The 17,462-nt window shown below is 37.7% G+C and overlaps 1 protein-coding gene and 1 pseudogene across 1 annotated transcript in view; one reads left to right on the forward strand and one right to left on the reverse strand.

Moving 5' to 3' along the window:
- Positions 1-749: 749 nt before the first annotated feature.
- Positions 750-17,462, reverse strand: part of Luzp2 (leucine zipper protein 2) — a 408,694-nt gene continuing 391,981 nt past the window's right edge. Inside the window, exons 10-12 of the mRNA XM_052161760.1 lie at positions 12,445-12,537; positions 4,735-4,812; positions 750-848 (exon numbers count right to left, since the gene is read on the reverse strand). Coding sequence (XP_052017720.1) covers positions 750-848; positions 4,735-4,812; positions 12,445-12,537 — 270 coding nt within the window. The remainder of the gene's footprint in view (positions 849-4,734; positions 4,813-12,444; positions 12,538-17,462) is intronic.
- LOC127676634 (uncharacterized) lies at positions 14,230-14,328 on the forward strand (annotated as a pseudogene).

Here is a 17,462-nt window from a genome sequence, read left to right on the forward strand (position 1 = left end):
AATTTCCCATCTTACATTTTATTGTCTGACATCAGAAAAAAATAAAACTGGCACTTCAGACGACTTGATTCACATCTTGAAACAATATCAGTGAATATGCACAAAGAATGTTTTAAAATTTAAAGATACTATGAAAGATAGCTGCCATTCATTCTAAAAACGAAAAGCCTTGTATGCATATTATATTAAATCTAACTAATGCACTCTGGCAACTAGCTTATTAACAGAACTTACTGGGCATAATTTATATCAATGGTTATCAAGTCAATGTACTGAGCCAAGCAATAAATATCTAAAATAATGTATTCTGGTCTGCAAATTCCAACTTTGGAAGAAATGACACCAGATCATCACTGTGGACCAAACCTTCATATGTTTTAAAATTTAAAAACACCAGGACTCATAGTTGATCATCTTCCAGTTGATGGTACCAACTAGATCTCTGAAGTACTAGATATCCACACAAAGAGCAAAAAATGTCCCAGTTGTGTTTTAGCTGAAAATGGATCAATTAATACTGGGTAATTTTTAGAGAAGACAGATACTTATGCGTGAAGAAATCCATTTCACTAGATTATTGCTACGGATCATAATCAGCCTGGAATCTTTTGCAAATTGTGTAGTCCACATTATAAAGTTACATAAAATTTCGTAAAAGTCGCATGCTTTAGAAACATGGTGCTCCCACCAAGCCTGTACTCTAGAAACATGTCAGTGGCGGGGAGGCATTGCATTCTTGTGCCTTCTGTTTACAGCAGCTTTTCTTCTCTAGCTGGAGTCACATCAAAACTGGCTTTTTCTGGGCCCTTTTTCTCCTCACACTCAGAACAAAGAGGCATTTGTAGTTTCTGCCAAAAATATAGAAAAGACAATTAGAAGGATAAAAGTAGGAGCATTTAAGGCAAAAATACAAAATTGCAGCAGGACAGCAAAGATCTGTCAGTGTAAATAAATACCACCTAGACAGCAAGGAAAGCCACAAACTAAACAAATAATCAGAAATTTACCAAATATGTGTTTACAATTGACACAATTCCTCAAAAGCTACCATGAGATAACTTAGGCCAAATCATCCAACATTAATTAAATGAACTCTAAAAAATTTCTGAACATTGCTATTGCTATTATATAATATTTTTACTCTGCCTGCCGGCACAGAAAAGGATCACTAGATACTGTATCATCCTGACCTTTACATCTCTGGTGGTGCAAACCGCCAGGGGTCTGCCTGCACTCAGGAACTGAGCACAGAGGCAGTTTGTCTGCCAGCCCGCGCCTGTGTCCCGCCCAGAGAGCTGCAGAAGGAGAGAAGCCCCACGGCCATATTTGCTGCCTGCCAGGACAGAAAAGGGTCACTAGGTACTGTATCACCATGAGCTTTAGATCTCTGGTGGTGCAAACCACCAGGTGTCTGCCTGCACTGAGGAACTGAGTACATAGGAGGTTTGTCTGCCAGCCTGCCAGGAGTGGGGCCTGTGTCCTGCCCAGAGTTGCAGAGATAACCTTAAACATCCTCAGTAGGATGAAGCACCAGTCAGTGACAATAAGATACAACTAACACCTGGGAGAATTAGATGACTAAAGGCAAACGTAGGAATGTTACTAACAGAAACCAAGGCATTATGGCAGCATCTGAACCCAATTCTCCAACAATAGCTAGTCCTGGATACCCCAACACACCAGAAAAACAAGATTTGGATTTAAAATCACTGGTCATGATGCTGGTACAGGAACACATGAAGGACATAGTTAAAGAAATTCAGGAGAAAATGTATCAAAAATTAGAAGCCCTTACAAGGGAAACACAAAAATCATTGAAAGAAATTCAGGAGAATACAAAAGCCTATAAGGAGGAAATGCAAAAATCACTTAAAGAAATACAGGAGAACTTTGATCAAAAGGCAGAAGTCATGAAAGAGGAAACACAAAAATCTCTTAAAGAATTAGAGGAAAACACAAACAAGCAAATGATGGAACTGAGCAAAAACTTCCAGGATCTAAAAACAGAAGTAGAAACAACTAAGAAAGCACAAAGGGAGACAACTGTGGAGATAGAAAACCTTGGGAAGAAATCAGGGATCATAGACGCAAATATCAACAACAGAATACAAGAGATAGAAGAAAGAATCTCAGATGCCAAAGATACCATAGAAACCATGGACTCAACAGTTAAAGAAAATGTAAAATGCAAAAAGCTTGTAACCCAAAACATCCAGGAAATCCAGGACACAACGAGAAAGCCAAATCTAAGGATTATAGGCATTGATGAGCGTGAAGATTTACAACTTAAAGGGCCAGCAAATATATTCAACAAAATTATGGAAGAAAACTTCCCTAACCTAAAGAGAGAGATTCCCATGAATATACAAGAAGCCTACAGAACTCTAAACAGACTGGACCAGAACAGAAATACCTCCCGTCACATAATAATCAAACCCCCAAATGTACTAAACAAAGAAACAATACTTAGGGCAGTAAGAGAAAAAGGGCACGTAACTTATGAAGGAAGACCTATCAGAATTACACCAGATTTCTTACCAGAGACCATGAAAGCTAGAAGATCCTGGGCAGAGTTCATGCAGACTCTAAGAGAACACAAATGCCAGCCAAGACTACTATACCCAGCGAAACTTCAGGGCGATTCAGTATCCCAGACTTTAAACTTTACTACAGAGCAATAGTGATAAAAACTGCATGGTATTGGTACAATGTCAGGCAAGTGGATCAATGGAATAGGATTGAAGACCCAGAAATGAACCCACACACCTATGGTCACTTGATCTTCGACAAAGGAGCTGAAAGCATCCAGTGAAAAAAAGATAGTCTTTTCAACAAATGGTGCTGGTTCAATTGGAGGTCAGCATGCAGAAGAATGAGAATCGATCCACTCTTATCTCCTTGTACTAAGCTCAACTCCAAATGGATCATGAACCTCCACATAAAACCTGATACACTGAAACTAATAGAAAAGAAACTGGGGAAGACCCTTGAGGACATGGGCACAGGGGAAAAGTTCCTGAACAGATCACCAATAGCTTATGCTCTAAGATCAAGAATTGATCTTAAGCTACAAAGTTTCTGTAAGGCAAAGGACACTGTCAAAAGGACAAAACGTCAACCAACAAATTGGGAAAGGATCTTCACCAACCCTAAATCCTACAGAGGGCTAATATCTAATATATACAAAGAACTCAAGAAGGTAGAACCCAGAGAACCAAATAACCCCATTAAAAATGGGGTACAGAGCTAAACAAAGAATTTTCACATGAAGAACTTCAGAGAGCTGAGAAACACCTTAAGAAATGTTCAACATCATTAATCATTAGGGAAATGCAAATCAAAACAACCCTGAGATTTCACCTCACACCAGTCAGAATGGCTAAGGTCAAAAACTCAGGAGACAGCAGGTGTTGGCGAGGATGTGGAGAAAGAGGAACACTCCTCCACTGCTGGTGGGATTGCAAGATGGTGCAACCACTTTGGAAATCAGTCTGGCTGTTCCTCATAAAACTGGGCATGACACTTCCTGAGGACCCGGTTATACCACTCCTGGGCAAATATCCAGAGGATTCTTCAGTATGCAGTAAGGACACATGCTCCACTATGTTCATAGCAGCCCTATTTGTAGTAGCCAGAAGCTGGAAAGAACCCAGGTGTCCTTCAACGGAGGAATGGATACAAAAAATGTGGTATATTTACACAATGGAGTACTATTCAGCCATTAGAAACAATGAATTCATGAAATTCTTAGACAAATGGATGGAGCTGGAGAACATCATACTAAGTGAGGTAACCTTGTCTCAAAAGATCAATCATGGTATGCACTCACTGATAAGTGGATATTAGCCTAGAAACTTTGAATACCCAAAACATAATCCACATATTAAATGATGTCCAAAAAGAATGGAGGAGTGGCCCCTGGTTCTGGAAAGACTCAGTGCAAGAGTATAGGGGAATTCCAGAACAGGGAAGCGGGAAGGGGTAGATGGAGGAACAGGGGGAGGGAAGAGGGCTATGGGAGTTGTGGAGAGTGGGGACCCAGAAAAGGGGAAATCATTTGAAATGTAAATAAAAATATATTAATAAAAAATATTTTTACCATTTATCAAATGCTGTATATGTGAAATCAGAATTAATCTTTGCAGGAGAATTTGGTGTTTATTTTTGTGGAGGGTGACTATTTTTTATACCTACTCCATTTCCCCAGTCATCTTTAATCCCTCTCATCTCATAAAAATTATGGACATGTTTTTAATTCTTTGTTTAATTTTCTTTACTTTCTTGGTTGGCAGCATAGGAGGAAGGGAGCTGTACTCTATCTCTTCAGGGCTTCACACAGGTATACTAAAATCTCTATTGGCAAGAACAGCAGACAAGTGATGTTCAAGGGTCCTGGCTGAAGGAACTATACACATTCTTTCAGACAATGTAAGGGTTTCCTCCATGTCTTTTAAAATCGATTCTTAGACAAGCGCTTTCCATCAAACTTGATGAACTGACTTTGATGTCTAGAGGTCACATGGTAGAAAGAGAGAATAAAATCTTTCTTAGTATCCTTTGACCACCACATAAGAGTCATGGCATGCTCCTTCCAAGCCTACCCCCACATACACAAACACAAATACACAGTAAATTAATGTTAAACAAAATAATTCAGAATTGCCACGCAGCCCTGTGGGTACAAGAAGGACCTTCTGGATATAACGAAAATCACGTAGCCTAACAAGGGAATACCTGTGTCGTGAGCTCTGATTCTGCAGTGCTGTTACTTTGGGGCCCCTCCTCATGCTTCACCAAACAGGAACTACCCTCCTGAAAAACAATTAAAAATAGGTCAAGTTAATTAAATTAAACAAAGAAAGGTGATAGAAAACTCATTGAAGGTTATTCCCACTCAGAAGTTTGCACCAAGTCAAGGCATAAGATGGCCTTGTCGTCCATCACTGGGAGGAGAGGCCTTCATCCTGTGAAAGCTCGATGCTCCAGTGTAGGGGAATGCCAGGACAGGAAAGCAGGAGTGGGTGGCTTGGTGAGCACCCTCATAGAAGCAGGGGAAAGAGAGATGGGATAGAAGTTTTCAGAGCAGAAACCAGGAAAGGGGATAACATTTGAAATGTAAATAAAGAAAATATATTATTAAAAATTAAAAAAAGCAAACAAAACAAACACAAAAAAATCCCCAAGGGCAAAATCATCTCAATTGAATGGGTTCCTGGAGCAAGGCTGAGTCATTTGCATCTCATAGGATAGCTTCTTTCTGTCAGTGACTACAAATTGGCTCTTTATGATTCTAAAAGGAAACATTCAAAAGAATGAAAAGATTAAAGAAATATTATATCTGTGATGCATTTGAACCCTAAGATTTAAATCAGTCATCAATAGTGAATGTGTCTGCACTGACATCAATACTTTATGACAGGCGCCTCAAGAGACTCCTCATCAGTTTAAGGTGCTTGCCGCCCTTTAAGCGAACCAGAGCCCTTTAAGGGATTCCAAGTACCCATGTGAGGTAACTGACATTCACATATGGCTTCTGCTCCAGGAGATCCAGTGATGTTCCCTAGCCTCTGCAAACATGTGCGCTGTGGGGCATTTTCTCAATTAGTGATCAATGGAGGAGGGCCCATTGTGGGTGGTACCATCCCTGGGTTGGTAGTCTTGGGTTCTACAAGAGAACAAGTTGAGCAAGTCAGGAGAAGCAAGCTAGTAAGAAACATCCCTCCATGTCCTCTGTATCAGCTCCTGCTTCTTGACCTGCTTGAGTTCCAGTTCTGACTTCCTTTAGTGATGAACAGCAGTATGGAAGTGTAAGCTCAATAAACCCCTTCCTCCCCAAGTTGCTTTGTGGTCATGATGTTTGTGCAGGAATAGAAACTCTGACTAAGACAGTGTCCTATATGCACATTTGTGTGTTCCAATATGTATGTGCATATGTGTGTATGTGTGCCTGGAGTAGTTTAAGAACACCAAGCTGACTTTGCCTCAGAACATAAAGCAAAGACGACAAGATAGATTTCTCCTAGGCAACTTACCTTAAAATAGGAAGGAACTTTCCATTCCTTAGCATTCTTATCTATGAATACTTTCAGGTGTACCCCCGAACTGTATTTCTTCAGGACACACCTAACTGCATCTGACTAACACAATAGCTATTTAAGCTTTCATATTTTGCTAACAATTGGGTTTTCTATGTACAATCTTAAAGATGGTATAACAAATTCTTATAAATACTAATGACTAAACCCGATTCTGCTGTAGGAGATACATACTAACAAATGTATGCAGGAAAAATGCAAAGATTGGTAGAAGTAAAGAGCTCCTACCAAATGTTCAGAGGCTATCACAATGGGTGAAGGTGAAGATAACAAGGAAGAACAGTGGAGAGTGAGCCTGGGAGCAAAGAACAAGTAAATGAAATTGAGCAGAATCCAGAATAGCAAGATCCGCAGATATCCCTGGCAAGCTAAGGGTCACCTTTCCACACATTTGTTTTTATTCCTTGCCCTACTCCAGAGGTTAGTTAATGAAATTTTAAAGAATTAAGTATATCCTCAAGAGACTTGAGGTCCCATGGCGTGGCGATGTCTGATGGGCTGGGGGTAGGGCTGTGGGGACATCCTCTTGCAGACAGAGGAGGAGGTAAGGGAAATAAAAAAAAATGATCATATCTGAAAATTTAGTTTTCAAACCACATAAATTATACTAGCTATTACACAATAGTTTGTTTTTTTTAAGAGAAATCATCAGAAAGTGTTGTAGTTTTTAAAGGTAAAGACAATTATATATATATATATATATATTCACATTTTCTAAAAGAGTCCAAACTGACAGAGAAGTGAAGAAGAAAACAATATTAACTAGAGAGGAGATTGAGCTTTAATAACCAATTTTAAGTAGTGACAATGGGGTAGATGTATTAGCATTTGTTATATCATGTCAACAGAATTCTTTGGGTGCATGGTACCAATAGTAAGTTAAAGCTTGATATTATTTTTGGCGTTGTGAGAAAATAATACATACATAGCACACTTCTTTTTCCTGAAGGAAATTAACAGGGGGTGGAAGGAGGGCAATTTGTAGTACTGAGTTTTGGGGAGAAAGAGTAGATGTGGGTGTATGTGTAGGCTCAGTTTTCCCCATGTAAAATATACAAAGCACAGGTGTAAAGTTTAATGTTTATCATAAAAATCCATGAGTTAGTCATGTGTGATGGTTGAAGTCGAGAATCTCAGAACTTCTGGGCTGAGACAGGTGATTTCTAATTCAGCAGGGATATGTAGGGAAATAATGCTTCAAAATATCAAAACAAAATAGAATAAATGGGAACACATTTTTAATAATTCATGAAAAAGAAAACAAAATAGAGATTGCATAAAAATATGGAAGTTTAATAGATAATAATAAAAATGAAAGGAAATGATAAAACAATGATAGAATGCTTACATTTGCAAAAATATTTAAGCCAAAAACATGAGAGAAAATTCTACAGATAACTGCACAGTAGTGCAAAGCGGGTACATTGGAACTGCTAAGCTATGGAACAGCATGAGATGTGGCAACACATGGTTAAGTTGAAGAGAATAGAGTGGATTTTTCTAAAGTTTAGTTTCACAAGAAATGACACCAGCCACCCCTCTGTATGCCTAACCACATATGTAGCCTTCTGTTTTCCTCTTTATCTCAAACTGCATATTTAGTCTTCCTCCTTCTTGGCCCTCTGGATTCTATTTTGTTTTCCTTTATTCTTCCTTTCATTTATGTTCTCTTCCTCTCCTTCCACATCCTGTCCTTCCCAGCTGTCTTTTCCTTTTCCTCTTAGTCTCAACCTTGTCCTATTTTCTCTATTCCTCCTCCCCTTCTTCCTCTCCTTCCTTTTTCTCATCCTCATCCTCATCCTCCTCCTCATCATCATCATCATCTTTCTCCCCTCTCCATAAGGTTAATATGTTACAATTCTTCCTGGACTCTCTCTGATTTGAATAGGGCAAAAAAGTCTTATGAATCAACTGCTCATCCTTCCTCAGTAACCTGAAAGTCAAAATGTGTCCTGTATTAGACCCACCCATCTAATTTAATGGGCACTTAGATGATTCACAATGTATCAATTATAATTTCTCCATATATTTGACTTGGTTGCAGATGTTCCATTAGGTATTTATTCAGTGAAATAATGTTGCATGTTGGGAATGAGACTTCTTAAAAGGCAGAATGAGGAGATGAGCAGCCACTGCTGAAACAGTGACACACTGATGCTTTGTTTAATTTTAACTACTCCATATTACTAGTTTTAGAATAAATCTTTAAGAGCAAGAGAAGACTAGCCAGGTATTGTAGCTCACAGATATCATACTGGCACTTGTGGGGGTTGGGGTGGAAAGATTGTTGTGACTCTGTGACTAGCCTGGGCTTCACAGTGAGACTCTACCTCTAAAATAAATGAATACATTGAAAATGAAGAAGGCAGAATGATTTTTGTGAAATTATCTCATTTAAAACTAATCTTGAAGATTGCTATAAGCTTGTTACCATTCTTAATAATTTGATATTTCACAAAGAGATTATTAATATAACTAAAGGCCTTTCTTAAAGGGTCTTTATATTAAAATAACAAACTAATTGGTGAAATATACAATTTAGCCTAGAATACAGCAAAAGAAATATCTATGATTGGCACAAAAGCCTGATTCCTGCTCACACTGACTTAAGAAATGAGACAAGCTAAAGGCTGAAAACAAGAATGGTAAGAATACAACAAGACAAAACAGAGTGAATACTTTAAAGTTACTTAGAAATGCAAATTAATCTGGACCAAATATTTCTGGGATATTATATTACTTGTGTATTGTATTTAAAACAAACCCCACAAAGCTAAAATATTAAAAAACTAAAGCTTTATCCAGGTGAGGAATCTATACTTACTTGAAGGAGACCAAGAGTGCCTATACCTGCTGGGTCATTGTATCTTCTCTGAATGTACTTCTAAGTCCCTCCAGTAACCTTAATGTATAATACAAATTTATCACATTCTCAGCTCCTATATGTAGTATTATGCAATTAAAATTGAGGACCTAAACAACCAAATAATGAACATAGAACCATATACTGCATTATAATCTGGAAAAGATAAAATGATCATCAGGGTTTGCAAGTCTAATTGTTGGAAATAATAGAGCTATGAGCACAGAACTAAGAAATAAAAGGCAATTCTTGTGTTTTTTGAGTAATAATTTAAATTAAATTCTTTGTTCTGTTAGTTTGTATATCCAATAATGCAACCCAAAGTGGAGCCTGACTTAACCTCTGCATGTATAATGTTGAAATTATTTTCCTATTGCTAGACTGAAATGGCTGCCACACTTTCACAATGATTAACAAAACTCATGATATTCTGAGTTGAGACATCTACATTCAAGTATAGTTCCCAGAGATCTGGAAGTACTCAATAAATGCGACTCGCAGAAAGAAGACCTCAGTGCTTTTGATAATTGTTACCCTGGCTCTGTGTTTATCAGAGAAACTTACACTCACATTCTCTAGGAAGCTTAGCAAATACTAAAATGAATATAAGCATATTGGAGCCTCATAGTCCTTAATCACAGTCCTACAGTTATGTACATGTATGCACGGTCACACGTATATGAATACATATATTAAACTATAATATAAAAAATGACAAACTCATATAAAATCTGCTACCACTACTGAAGGAGCTTATATAGAAATTTATATAGAAGAAGAGAAGAAATAAAGAACTTGTTATTGGATGATATACCACAGGGACGACATATTTCTTAAAGCGATGCTCTTTAAATTATATTCTACAGGTCACATGTCTATAGAATTGTCTGGGTTGAGATAACAGTCATTAAGCCCATGTCAGAAAGTTTGCAAAAGGCACTTCAGCTCTATTCATTTGGGACCCTCCAAATAGTTGTTCAAAATATGAAAAAAATCCCCAGATAATTTTGTGATTATTTATATTTGAAAACCACTTTTAGTGAAATTCATCTGTACTATGAAATGACCTAGAGTATTTGGAATAAACACATCAATTTTACAGAATTTACCCATGGGGATGCTGAACTAATATTTTTTTGGAAAGTCCATATTTTCAAAGTGTTCTCTGGGTGATATCATTCTGAAGTCATAGATTAGAATTGCGATCTTTTTGGACTCAGCAAGTTTTATTTATATATTAGTGCATACTTAAAAGGAAGGAATTGGAAGGGATGAATTTGGGAAGGGATGGAGAAAAGATAAGGAAAGTGGAAAGTGATATGATATATTTTATATAAATTGCATAAAATTTATTTATTTATTTATTTATTTATTTATTTATTTATTTATTACAAGAGTAGGAAGGCTCTAGGATTTAGAGGAGTCAAGATAGATACCCCAAACTTGAAATGTATCTTTCAGCATCCTTTCCCTGCACTGCCAATGTAAAAATAAATTTTAAATAAAAAGGGGGGGGGGCTAGAGACATAGGGCAACATTTGAGAACACTGGTGCTTTAGGGGACACAGGTTCCATTGCCAGAAACCACCTGATAGCTAATCATCTCCTGTAACTACCATCCCAAGGGCTCTGATGCCCCCTCTGGCCTCTGCAGGTACTGCACACAGACATATGCAGCCTAACACCTAAATACATAGCATAAAAATGAAGCTTAAAGAAATTCCTCTTAAGTTATGTTTTAGTCCTGAGACAGATATCAGTCATGGCTAGTAATTGAACCCCTTTTGGTCTTGCATAAAGGCAGCTGTGGCATTCCTCTGAGCCAGCCTGCTCAGACACAAAAACAGCTTTATTCTGAGGTTAGACTAGCTCACTATAGCCATTCATCTAAGAACTGCAACCACAGTGCTGTTAGATCACTTTTCCTTGATGTTTTCTGTATTTGAGTTCTCTGTCCTTTGTATGTGTGAGAATTGTGGCATTGATATATCTGTTAAAGCTACCCTTTTGATCATTCTGATTTAAAATTTGAAAACTGATATTCATACTGTACCACTAATTCTCCCATTTCATACCTGGGTAATTTATCTAGCTTGAATTATTCTGAGTCTGTATCTCTGACTGACAATTTTCTAGACTAGGAATTACAGCATCTGAAAGGTTGAGTCACCAAACCCCAATGTCTACTGCAGTAATCGGAGAGACAATGGTTTCATTGATGCCAGTGAAGATGGTACCAGGGAATAATATGCTTATAGGAATTGTCAAAGGAAAGGAATTTATAAAGGAGAACACAGTAGGAGTAGAGGGGGGGAAATAGTAACACACACACACACACACACACACACACATACACAGAAGATTTTTGACAGGGCCACCTTTTTGTGAAATGGAAAATCAAAATGATTCTTAGAACATAATGAACAACAAAACAGAGCTTTTCTATTTCTCATATAAAACTATAAATATCCTCCTATATACTAACACTTGTCTCTCAGTTGACAAACATTTGAAAACATAGCATAATCCAAACTACCTTCTTTAAAGAGGGAATCTAGCTCCTAAGTGGTTCCTTATTAACTGATGGGTGAGTATATTACCACTTTCTATTTTCTGTTCTGTATCAATAGTGCTCTAGCATAGTTTCTGTTTGTGTAAATTTTCTCCCATTGGCAAAGATCTATAAATACTTCAGGCCACTACAAAGGCATTCCTTCCTCCTAGACTCTGTGGAAGTCAACTGTACATATTGACTTCTACTCCTGGTTAACTTTCTATCTGAAATTACATGGTCTAGATATATGTTTCTATACACAAAGATTCAGTTGCAAGCAAATTGAGAAATTATGGTTTTCCAAGGCATGTTGGAAGCTAGCAGAACAAAAAAGTACCAATTTACTTGTCTTCCTTTCTTTCTTATTTCCTTCAGCCATGGGTAGTCTCAGTATATAATTTCTACTCACACTAGATCCTGTATGTGAATACAGTTAACAAAATGGCTTTTAAACCTTCCATGACAGATATAAAAACCTTCATTCTGACAGAGTTCAAAGATTGATATTTTATTTTTTATTGCACTTATAAAGAGGGATCCCTACAATTCAGGCTTCTATCTTTTTATTGCATGAAGGTTGAGGATCTCCCTTTGTCTAGCACATTGTTCAGCAATGGCATATTTGCCTTTCTTAGGTGGTGAATACTATAGAATATTTTCTTTGCTCATTTTCTTGTTTGACTTTAACCTTTTGATTATCTATCTCATGGTTTTAGGAATGAATGTAGTGCTAACCCTTCAGTGGCATCTGGCTATAAAACCTAGAAGAACACTGACCTGCTGCTGTCTAGGAAACATCTGTGTCATCACACGGAAAGTTATCATGCTTAGAAAGTAGACATCACCCTCCCCCGAGAACATTTCATGATGGCATGAACTATCATTGCCAAATGTTGTGTCCTTCTTTCCAAACCACTTTAGGTTATTCTTACATCTTGAGGACCACACACAGAGGGTCTTCTACTCTCTTCTTTTGTTGCCTGACCTTGAGAGCTGTCATGATGTCCTGGAGAACTTTGTTGTGGCTGGAAAGAGATACAGAGAAAAAAGATAAAAGTTATATTAAAAAGAAGGGAAATAGGTTTTACACACAGACACAGACTCACAGTGTTATATAACATAAATCACATGTCAATATTTCAGTCTTAAAATAAAATAGGCATTATTATATAAGATATTGCTGCAGAAAATATTAAAAACGATCTACCAAGTTCCCGTGGCTATCTAGCTACTCTCTCCAGTGGGGCTGGAGCTCCCAAGTTCCCTTTGCTGCCAAGCCAGCCCCACCCAATGACCATCCAACTTGAGGTCATCTGCCACAACACCCAGCAACCTGGCAGAAGCAAAACTCTTGAAGCTCATAATTAACCTATTAGATTTATGCATCAATAAATTCTCAATTCACAAGATGCCAATACAATAATTTCAGAACCAATTGATAATGCTAAAAGCTGCCCACCTAGATTAGACAAATTATTCCAATTATTCTATCCTTTATGATATCATAACTACCTATGGCTATTTAAAGCCACACTGGTTAAGGATCTTCTTCCTGTCCATCCACCTCCCTCTTGGCTTCTCCCTCCCTCCTCTGAGTCACTCTCTGTCTCTGCAACTCTTAGCACTGCCTCCCTTTTTCCTGTCCAATTACAGGCCTCCTGCTGCACTGATATTTTAATGTAATTAGACAGGGAAAAATCCTGTCACAATACATCATTAAAATGTGCTTTAACATTCTTATCAATGAAATTAAGAAAAATAATTTATATTCAATTTTTGCATTAGTGAGGTCTCATGGAAGCTTTTATATTGGTTATGCATATTTCTCAAAGAATAACTTTTTTTTTAAACAAAGAGACTCTTCAAAAGTCAGGAATCTTGTCCTTCCTCTTTATACTAATTCCCAGTTTGTCTGAGATATAATGAGTACATGCTTCACTTTTTCAACAAGACAGAAAATACCTTGCAATATTACAGAGTATACCTAGAGGGTTTTGCGCATTCTGTTCCCTCACAAAACAAGCTGTTTACCTCTGGGTACTAAAATATCATTATAACATTTATCTCATTAGGAATACTAAGAAAGAAAAAAAAACCACCCTGGCCAAAAGACACATACAACTATGATGTGTAATTCACTATGGTAAGAGCTTTGGCTGTCCACTGGGGAATTGTAGGTCTGTGTGTCTTTGTCACAACTCATTTAAATGTAATGCTGCTCTCATCAATCCAGATTAGAATTTGATAGGAAAGAGAAATATAAATTCATAAATACTGTCTCCCATGTCTGAAATATTGATTGCCATGAGCCACATAGGAGAAATATATAAACCTTCTAATTACGGGGATCTAAGAAGCTCAAGAGTAGAGCAGAATCTGGTAGAGTACAAAAACCCAAACAAGATCTTCAGCTATTCATTATGGTCTTCACACAAGCAGCTGTACTCTTTACTAACAAAGGATCCTCACAAGATTATTACAAATCCTTAATATACATGGTAGAATGTATATTGCAAGTGAGACCAATAAGGCTTATGGAATATTAACAGAAATATAGAAAACAAAGTAATTACTCTTGACACATACGTCTAATTTCATTGATTGAGAAGTTGCCTTTTATTCTATCCTTACCTTGTTTTGAAGACATAAATATAAACCTCTATTTTTATACTTTTTAAACAACAGGAAAGACAAATGATATGGATGACACCCCTTGCTTGCTTTGGCAGTACATGGACTGAAACTGAAATGATACAGAGAAGAATAGCATGGCCCCTGTACAAGAATGACAGATTCATGAAGCATTTACATTTATAAAACATTTCTTTCAACATCAATGAGGATGAATTAAAAGAAGTTTTTGAAGATGTCACAGAAATCAGATTGGTCCAGTCAGGAGGGCGAGTCTGAAGGGATTGCTTATATTGAATTTAAGACAAAAGATGATACAGAGAAAATCTTTGAAGAAAAGCAGGAGGCCAGAATTGATGGGTGATCTCTTTCACTCTGCTACACTGGAGAGAAGGGATAAAGGCAAGAGAAATCTGGAAAGAACAGCACTTGGAGTGGTGAATCAAAAAATCTGGTTTTATATAATCATATACAGTGCAACAGAAGAAGAAGTTCTTAATATGGATGAGCAGCTTTTGCCAATGTGACCCAGAATCCAAATGGCAAATCTATAGGCTATGCATTTATAAAATTTGCTTACTTTGAAGATGCTAAAGCAGCTATAAACTCCTGTAATAAAATGGAAATCAAGAGTAATCAGGCTGTAGTTATAAGGAGCTAGGGTATTGCCTATTGCAAGAAGTCAGTCATCAAAACCTCTGTTTGTCAAATGTCTGCCAGAGGATACCACCAAAGAGAATCATTTGAGGGCTCTGTCCTTCAGATTAGTAAATTGGTGCCTTTGAAGGCTTCAATAGTGAGAACGATGCAAAAACTACGACTGAGACCATGGAAGATGGAAAGACTGATGTACAGGGAACCATAGAGTTTGGCTTGGCTTAGCTACCTTGAGAGGCAGGCATCATAGGGTTTTCAGGTTAGAATCCAGTGCTCCTGGGATGCAATGTGCCTTCCAATTCCTGAGAGACTAATGTACTCCCACAGACACTGAAGCATCCAGGTCTCTTTGTGTTTCTCTCTATGTTCCCTTGGAAGCTATGGAAGCTTGGAAGGACACTTGGTCTTAAACATTACTCTTGTGTGCCCTGTATAGCTTGAAAACTTCAGTGTATCCTGTCAACGCCACCTGTATTGATCCTGGCAATTGCCATTATATTCTGCTCCTGATAAAGGTATAAAAATCTGGGTGTAGATGCTCGCAGCCAATCATTGGATTGAGCACGGAGACTGCAATGGAGGAGTTAGGGAAAGAACTGAAAGAGTTGAAGGGGTTTGCAACCCCACAGGAAGAACAACAATATCAGGCACCCAGACCATCTAAAACTCCCAGGGACTAAATCATCAACCAAAGAGTACACATGGAGGGACCCATGGCTGCATATGTTGCAGAAGATAGCCGTATCTGGCATCAATGGGAAGGGAGGCCCTTAGTCCTGTGAAGGCTTGATGCCCCCAGTGTAGGGAAATGCCAGGATAGTGAGGTAGGAATGTGTGGGTTGTTGGGGGATGCTTCCTCATAGAAGCAGGGGGAGGGGGAATAGAATGGGGGTTGTGTAGGGGAAACTGGAAAAGGGGATAATATTTGAAATGTAAAATATCCAATTAATAAAAAAAAGCTGGATTGCTCTCAGTAAAATTGTCACAGACTGAGTTGTGCTGTGGCCCTTCCATCCTGTCCTGATTTAATTTCTAGCAACCAAACCAGGTGATGTTGGTCTGGTAAGACTTACAATGATAGAAACAAAGTTACCTTGGACTGAGCCAAGCCTAAGAATGAACGTGACTTTGGTGGCCGTGTTGTAGGCAAGAGAGTTTCAGAAGCTTAGGCAGAGGGCAGAGGCAATGGGGCTCTGAAGATGAGGAAGATTTTAAGTGGTAGAAGAGGAGAGGGAGAGGAAGACTTTAGCCACAGGAAAGAAAAGAGCTTGAATAGCTTCTTCCATCCCAGTCTTTCCCTCTTCATTTGAAAGAAAGGACTGTGAGGTCTTTACTCTGTTTCCTGTTCAGTGACAGAGCTGTGTGAAGTCATTTCAATGCAGTATCAAGTCGTGTGGTTTATGTTCAATCCATATAGATAAAATTTCAAAAGAGATATCCCATTGGTTTTGACCAGTTCTCCATATAAACTTTTATAGATCAGTGATAGAGCTAATCATTGTCTGTACATTTTGAATTTATGTTGTTTCATTCCATATGCAAAACTCTTTTTCCTTACAAATATATTTTTTTTAATTTTTCATTTGCAATGAAGGGCTATAAAGAAATGTTTTATTAGTGTGTATCTGTGTGTGTGTGTGTGTGTGTGTGGTGTGTGTATGCCTGTGCGTGAGCATGTGCATTTTGTAACTTTGGGATCAATTAAATGTCCTAAACTCTATGGAAAAAAGAATGACACTCTTATATTTTTAACCAATCTATTTGCTGCATGTTGAAGACAGAAGATAACCAGTAAACCCAGTGTCTGTTCTGGGTTAAGTTCCTGGGTGATGTGAAGAGAAGGATGCTATTTTAATTACTATGATGTTTAGACAATCAGTTATTGGTAATCTGTTTTAATACAAAGCATGTTTCCCTGTGCACCACATGCACAACTTGTGCCTGTAGAAGCCAGAAAGCACATCGAGTCCCCTAGAAATTGAGTTACAGATGGTTATGAGACATCATGTACGGGTGGGATCAATGTCTAGTCTACAAGCACAGCGTATGCTTTTAACCCCTGAGCCATCTTTCCAGTCCACAAAAAGCAATCTTCAAAAGAGTCAAACGTGGATTTGTTCTAGGAAAACTCAATTGAGTGACTGCCACCTGCTTCCCATTACCTCCAACTTACAGGTGAAATGAAGACCCAGATTGGTAATAATAGAGGAAATAAGAGACACTGGTATTGAAAGTGACTCCCTGATAGTGATAAAGACGACAAGAGTTAAAGAAAACATAAAGAACACATTAAATTTCACTAACAAAATCGAAGTTTTTAATGTATTTTCTGATGTTTCCTATATTATGTTTCAGTTGAACAATCAGATATTTTATTTCATATGTGTAACAGCAGCAACTGTGTAAAACCAAGAATTATTGTTATTTGCCTTTCAGCTTTTGTCACATGCTTGGAGACCTCACATGCCAACAGTTGTTGTGCCCAGGACATGTTTTTATTTTTATTTTTTTATTATTATGGTTCACAAGTATGATACAGAATGCTGTTTTTTTAATAATGTTTCATATGTACACTTAGAGATTAAAAATCTGTAAAGGGTTGGAGAGATTACTCAGTGAGTAAAAGCACTTGTCACTCTTCAGAGGACCCAAGTTCAATTCC

This window comes from Apodemus sylvaticus, chromosome 1 (assembly GCF_947179515.1).
Source record: "Apodemus sylvaticus chromosome 1, mApoSyl1.1, whole genome shotgun sequence".
NCBI classification, from domain to species: domain Eukaryota; kingdom Metazoa; phylum Chordata; class Mammalia; order Rodentia; family Muridae; genus Apodemus; species Apodemus sylvaticus.